This window comes from Melampsora larici-populina (assembly GCF_000204055.1).
Source record: "Melampsora larici-populina 98AG31 unplaced genomic scaffold MELLAscaffold_251, whole genome shotgun sequence".
Taxonomy (NCBI): Eukaryota; Fungi; Basidiomycota; class Pucciniomycetes; order Pucciniales; family Melampsoraceae; genus Melampsora; species Melampsora laricis-populina.
The window spans coordinates 4,261-11,910 of NW_006769005.1; the positions used below are offsets into that span (position 1 = coordinate 4,261).

General features: G+C 41.3%; 2 protein-coding genes across 2 annotated transcripts; both read left to right on the forward strand.

Annotated features, from left to right (window-relative positions):
* Positions 1-895: 895 nt before the first annotated feature.
* MELLADRAFT_88111 (uncharacterized protein) lies at positions 896-1,345 on the forward strand (the record flags this gene model as incomplete). Its single annotated transcript, XM_007419566.1, has 1 exon — positions 896-1,345. The coding sequence occupies one exon, from the start codon at positions 896-898 to the stop codon at positions 1,343-1,345; it is 450 nt and encodes a 149-aa protein (XP_007419628.1).
* A 4,312-nt stretch (positions 1,346-5,657) lies between these two features.
* MELLADRAFT_88112 (uncharacterized protein) lies at positions 5,658-6,578 on the forward strand (the record flags this gene model as incomplete). Its single annotated transcript, XM_007419567.1, has 5 exons — positions 5,658-5,846; positions 5,907-6,038; positions 6,114-6,257; positions 6,326-6,400; positions 6,468-6,578. 5 exons carry the CDS (start codon positions 5,658-5,660, stop codon positions 6,576-6,578), a joined length of 651 nt encoding a protein of 216 aa, XP_007419629.1.
* Between the last annotated feature and the right edge of the window lie 1,072 nt (positions 6,579-7,650).

Here is a 7,650-nt window from a genome sequence, read left to right on the forward strand (position 1 = left end):
TCCTTGGAATAGGACATGCGGGAGGTCTGGCTACACATTGTACAAGTCGAATCATCGACATCCGCCCATTCCTTCTCGAGATATTTGGGAAATGAGTTGAAAATGTCTTTAGTAATGATTTTTGTAAAGCCATAACCCTATCCCGCACGTGGAGGAAGTGGGAAGAGTTGCTGAGCCGAGGGAGTGGGATACCTAATGCTGTCATCCGCCAAAATAAGCTTGCTAGCTCTGCAATGGGAATAAGTCCCCTGACTTAATGTAGCTACATATAAAGACAACACCAATTCCTTGTTGAATATTTCGAGAAGTAAATGGTGGAGGGTGATGGTTCGACTTGTACGATGTGTAGCCAGACCTCCCGCATGTCTGATTCCAAGGAGGGTCGATGTTCCTCAGTGTGCACACATTGAAGGGATAAATAAGATTCCACCCGCAACAATATTCTTAGCCCTCAGGCCGAAAAGCAGACATTAGGTGTAAGTCCCTCATGCTGCGACATGCGGATTCAACTTGCTTGAATGACAGCTGTCGCAGCATCGAGGGACTTTGTTAAGTTAGTCTGTGAGCCCTTTGGACTTGACATCGAGAAATTCAAAAGTTCATCTTGAATCGACTGCGAGTGTTCTCCTTCATATTTTTTCTTGTTTTTCATTCGGTTGAGTGATCATCTTACCGTTTCTTCGCAATGTCTGCTTCACATGCGTACCCAATCGTAGCGGAATGTAGGTCTAGTCGTCTCTTACTTTTGATTTAGAAAATCAGCGAGGCTGACTTTGTTATAGACTTTGAGGACTTGTCCGGAGACCCTAACAGACCAAAGTACAGTTGTATTGTCTGTGGAAAGAAGCCTTTCAAGTCGTACCTTGATCATGCTGCGCGACAACACCACAAAGACATGGTAGCTCGAGACAAGGAGCGTCAAGCAGGAATGACAAGTTTAAATCCAGCTCTTATCAGTACTGCATCGGGATCTGGCGCCATTGAAGGAATGGATTGGACAGCCAGCAATAACAAGACTGATGACGCCAAACAATTTTCTCCGGAAGTCGAACAACAGCCTCCTGCGCGCTCAAACTCAATCTCGATGTGGGATCAAGACGACTCGGGCCTCTTCGCAAACCCAGCTGATGATGAAATTGAAGTCGAGTCTGTTATTGAAGAGAGGCCAGACTTGATCTGGGATGCTCTTTACAATATGGGACTCGGTCCAGATGAGGATGATATCGATGACAATAATCCAGGACAAGAGGAGCAAGAGGATGAAATTGAATATGATAATGATAATATTGAGCACGATGATTATGAATCGGAGGACTGGTATCCTTTCAAAAAGAAGGAGGTATGATCAAATACCTCATCCCTTTCGCATCAACAGTCACTCTACATTTTCAATTCCACTGACACATTTTTTTAATTATTTGAAGAATCTTGTTGGGATGCTACTTCTAGGCACTACTCGTCATGTGATGTCACGCGAGCAATACAACAAGATTAGGGACATCTTGACTATATGTCACGTCAATCTACCTGTCTGGGCCACACTACGTACCTTGAGAAAGGATCTAAAAAAGAAAATGGGGTTGACAGTTACAAAAACACAGAGTGCGCTAGGAAATCCGTGCTTTGTGTTACCAATCAAAGAAGCAATTACTCTGGTGAGTATTTCAGTTTGGATGTTTCAGAAAAACTGGGTACTGATTGAATAAATTCATGTTTGATAGAACTTGGCGAATCCGCACATCAGACCTCATTTAATTACAATTCCTGAGCTTGCGACAAACACCCCAATAAATCGACTATCACAATCTAAGAAGTGGAGAGAAGGCTTCAAAAAAGAATATCGTACACCAATGATTGAAACTCGACGTGGTCATTTCTATATCTATGAACCACTTCAACTTCTTTCTTCAGCCGAGTTCGAACTCTTTATTCCAATCTTCTTTTATAAAGATGGTGATAATTATTTTTCAAAATGTTTGAAGGCAACAATCGTGAAAAAAATCGACGGTCGAGGTCTTGATATTGCTATTTATGCCGAGCCCGAATTCTCCTCTACATTACTTTTTACTATCAATGTGAATGATTTCTGGCGTCCGCTTGCTTCAATAGAGTTACTGGGTCCAAATCACATCAAGCTTAAGGATATATGTGGACCTTTTATGTATCGTGAGTCTTCTAAAGCTCTTTGTTGAACAGGACAAATTATAATTTGTTTTTTCTATATTTCTAGAATCAAGCCCGGATGGACTCCTAACAATTCCGATTGAAAATCCATGGAGAAAGAAGGCTAACGGGAGATTGATTCGCCACATCCCCATCACCTTATACTCAGACGATACATCAGGAAATAAATCAAAAAAGTATAACTGTCATATGTCGTTCTATTATACTCTGAGTGGTTTACCAACAAAGTTATCAAATCAAGATTATAATATTCATTATGCTGCTACTTCAAATGTTGCAAGTGCGCTTGAACTTGGTGAACCAATTGTTGATGAGCTTACGTGAGTTTGGTTGTTTTAAATTTGATTATTTCTTGAAATAGAATTTTGAAATTTACTATCATCATTTTTATAGTGCCCTTGCGACTGAAGGCTTCTCAGCATACGATGGTGAAGTTGACGCTGAGGTTTTAGTAATGGTTGTAGTACTATGCTACCTTGGAGATTCGCCGATGCACGCCGAAATATGTAATTGTATCAATCCGGGAATCACTCTTACCCCATGTCGAATATGCAATCTTAGAGTGGATACCAAAGACGAAAAGACAACTACGTCTTATGTTCAAAAATTTGTAGGTCTTGATGAGAATTTTGAGCATGTGCGTGAATTTTTGAAACGATTATTTCTTACCAAAGACAGTTCACAATCAACTAATCTTTGTTTCAAACTTTACAGCACTCTCTTGCATTTCGTGATTGGAAGGAGACACAATCCTTAACGGCAGAAATCTGGAAAATAGGTAGTGATTTACGTGCAAAAGATCAAATTACAAAAGCTCGTCGTTTACATGGGATTCGTGATACGTTGAATGAAAAGTTGATGAATAAAGTTGTACAAGTCTTTGAAACCAAGAGTCCTAACGATGCTCATGCATTTTGGCAAGATCTCGATTTAGAACTAGGCTCAAGGGTTTATAATCCATTCCTTCGGCTACCCGGTAATGAATTACTTATTTTATTCTAATTTCTATGAATGCTAAATTGAACCAAATCTTATGTAGGTTCCAACGGGCACCACGATACACCAGTTGAGGCACTTCATGTCTATCTTTTGGGAGTGGCGAAGTATCCGTGGCAAGAATTGATGACCGAGCTCTCGCCTCTCAAGCCCGGTACAACTCGGCACTCTGCTATATCCGCTCGATGGGAATCTTTCGATACAAAAGGCTTAAATATACCACCAATTATCCCGGAAACATTGATTAAATATTATAAAAGTCTTGTTGGAAAGGAGTATCGAATGATCATGCAAGCTATCCCCTTTGTGCTGTTTGAGGAAATCGGTAAAGAAAAACGAGATTTTTGGAGCGCTCTTATTCATTTGGCCTCATTCATTTTCCAAAACGAGATTTCAGATATTGACCAATACTTGATTGAACTCCAAAATGCAGTTGACAACTTATTAGTCTGTCTTGTTGGATCAAATGCACGCTGGACAAATAAACCAAAATTTCATATGCTCACACATTTACCTCATTCAATCAAATGGTTTGGACCTTCATGTCTCTTTGCTACTGAGATTTTCGAAAGCTTTAATGCTGTTTTACGAGCGGCTTCAATTCACTCAAACCGGCAGGCACCTGGACGCGATATTGCAGATGCTTTCAACAGCTATCTATTAATTCTTCACATTATCTCGGGAGGGACGTGGTTTGATCCAAAGCTCAATCAACGGGTTTCAGCTGGGGATAAAGTTTTGGAGTTGTTTGCAAACAACAAACGTCTACAACATTCGCTTGGCATGAATACATCATGGAACATGAAGAAAAGCTTTCGCGTGAAAGGTATTTTAATTTTTTAATTTTGAATTATGACAGAGATAGATGTAAATGCTCACATCTATCATTTCGACTCCAATCAGTTCAACGCAACAAAGATCCTGAGACCGCGCCTGATGGTCTTCCAACATTCCTGTCTGGAAGTCATGAAAATGACAAGTGGGAGCGTGTTACTCAGCTGATCTTACCTAATGACCAGAAGGTTGAAGACGGCACTTTTCTATGGGTTTGTGAAATTTTTGTACCTTCAAATGACATTTTGATTGATTCATTACTGCATTCTTCAGGTGAAACCGGTCGGTCAATCATCTAATGACATTATTGCATATGTTGAGAGTATGTGGAAGCCTGCAGGCAAGGAACCTTCAGCTTGTCTGATCGAGATGAAAAAATGTCATCGAGGAGAAATTCATCCATTTTATTCCATGCGTGAGATTTTCAAAACTGACAATTCAGCGTTCCTCAAGCCAACCGTAGGTTATTCCACTTGAACTCGACTGCTTTAATACATCGAGACTCATTTCTCAAAATTATTTTGGTTACAGGAGCTCAAGACCATGCTCAATGTTCAGCATAACTGTCACGATGCTCAGTGTAGAGTGGGCTCTACACGATTCAAACAAGTGGAACGTCAAGACACAACCATCCCACTGCATCAGATTATTCACAATCAGAACCCGTCCTATATTCTGAACTCTGCGTCTTTGTACTCAGCTGAACTCCATCGGCGGTTGTCTGCTATACATATGGCAGCAGTCCAGCCGGACAAGTGGAGTCAAGCCATTGAAAATGGATTAGATACGTGGAAGGAAGAAAAGAAAAGGAAACAGAAAAAGTAATATCTTATTAATCTGTTGGTGCACCTTGTTATCCCAAATGTATATTATCAATGGATCTACTCGAGGCTATAGCCTGTTGATTTTGATTCCAAGCACTCCAATTTTATTGAATGCCTTCTTCGTGTTATCACAATTTTTGCCTTTGCCAACTTTGTTAAGATGGGAAGATCTTGTGTAAAATAAATCATGTGTCACTGTAAGATGTCACAAGTTAATGACAATACAAGGTAAATGCGTGATGAACTTCATGGTAAAGTCCTTATCCAGACTCCTTTTGGCTTCCACCATCAATCAACATCACCAGCTTTCACTCCTCAAGACTCTTACATCAATGCAGAGAGGTCCAAACCCTTATCCAACTCGTGGAAGCCAAAACTCTCATCCCAGCAGTGGTTTTAATCGAACCAGTTTCTCAAGTTCAAACAACCAAGGAGGCCAGAGTGGCCTATCATTACCAAATCGACATCCAAACCCCAACAGAGGTCTTGGGCCATCTGACCACCAACAGCAAATGACAGACACCCAAAATTTTGAACAAAGTCAACTGGATTATAATCTTTCCGGATTCCTCCCCCCACGTCCAATGTCTGAACTAGGAAATCAATTTGATTCGATCTCAAACTCATCAACTGCAATACCTGTGTTTGATACACTTGCAGAACAAGCTGGATTGGAACCTGAGATCCTCAAGGATGCTCGTTTGGTCAGTAATGTAAGTGATTTTTATATCTTTTATTCATCTTATCACCCCGATCATTTAGAATTCCACTCGATTCAAACATGCACTGATCTCCACCATTTGTGTCAATCATCAGAGAATGGGTAATGATTCTCACATGATTGCTCTGACTGTCTTTACAGCTCAGTGTTATCAGAATCTCACTCGCCAAATTGAACAGCTTTCATCATCACAGCCTTCAACAAATTCACTAAACAACACAAATTCAAACCCAACTCCCACTCCGATTCCAACTCTTCCACCGTGGAAACCTAAGGAGGCACTCAAGGTATATCAACTTTTTAATCTGCTTTATTACTGATGTTAATCTTTTCCATTTGTATTGTAGCAATTGCTGGCAGACGCGGTCTTCGATTTCATAGGTTCTCCAGAGCTCCAAGCCTACACCAATACTGAAGGCATTCTTAACATGCAAGGCCAGAGAGGAACCCTGACTCACTCACTTGAGGAGCTTGTTAGTGTAGGTTTCCTTGCTTTCATTACTCAATTTGATCTGCTGTACTGAAATCATCTCTTTCTTGAATGCCACAATCAGGACCGTATCAAACAACAGTCAGAAGCTTGGAAGAACACCAACTTACCAGAAGTCCGTGCTGGAAATCATACTCGAACACACAAAGACGTTGTTGCTGTCATCAAGAAGAAGTGTAAAATCGGTCGTGAAAACCTACACCACATCGTATGTGAAATTCACTTAACGAACAACTCTTAAAGGACTCTCACTCAACAGCCATTCCATTCCTTTAGCTTCTTCAAAATTGTAATTCAAAACATGGCTCAACTGCGATTGCGCTTCCGACGCTAAACAAATTGCTTGTATTGGTAAGTAAATCTCTTTTTACCCTTTTTAGATTGAGATATTGATAACTCTGAACTGAATGACTTTCAGATGGCTGATTACCCTGGTCCTGGAAAACGAACTGCTACCGACTCTGAGGTCTTAAACAGTGCTGGCCTGGCTAAGAAGTCTCGCTATGCGTATTTGGTACATGCTTCTTAACTCACTCGAACCCATGTACATACAGTATAGCTTCCTCATCATTGCCTCGGCTTCGTCTTCAGCGAATGGAAGCCGTGTTTCTTGAGCTTTCTACCTCAGGATTAGGTAGTTCTTCGATCTGGAAGATCACCGATGCTCAACTTGGCCAACTACGATCGAAAGGACCTCGTTATACCGAAGCGTGAGTACCCTTATGTCAAATTTTCAACACTTTCAATCATACTGATCGTTTATTGATCTACCAGCTTCCATAAGCTGATCATCGATGAAGATAAGCGACTCTTCGATGGCAAAAACACCACCGAAGATTTGAAAAACTCAAAACTCAGTGATTACAAACTTCCAACCGAAGCACAAGTCGAAGCAGCCATTGCTGCCTTACCCCAACATCCCCCTACAGATGCCTGAGCAACTTTTACTTAACATTCAGTGTCCCGATATTTATCCACATGCATTCTAAATATGTAATTTTCTTAAAAATATTTTATTATCCTTTTGTAATCTATGAGCATTACGATATGTACATTACAATTTTAATTGAAATCACATTTGTGATTGAATTACAAGTTTAAATCAATTCGATCCAATCCAAAAGCGAGCAACTGGAGCCAATATGGGCTATCAGACCCTAGCGATCCACAAAGACCGGCTAGAGACCTTGAATCGACCAGCCATCTGCTGGTCGATCGACCTATCAAGAGCTGGCTTGAGCAATCTGGACGAGCTCAAAGCCGGCCGCTTGATAGGTCAACGATCGCCGTTTGCCCAGATGCCGGCCGCCAGCGAAGCTCAGCTGAAAGACCGCCTTTCCACTGACCATCTTTCGGCGGCCGGCCACCACCAAGGAAAACTGGGCTTTTGACGGTCGTTTCTGACCGTCAAACGGCGAGCCCAATTGCCCCGTGGTGTACTTCCGGATGAATAGCCGTTGATGAGAGACTCAAGAAAACGAACCTAGCCAATTCACAATGCAGATCATCCCACTCCTGCATCTCGGTCGGAACGATCAGAAGGTGTGCTTCACGAAATTTACCAGCCGCACGAACGGAAACTATACTTGGGTATGTGTACC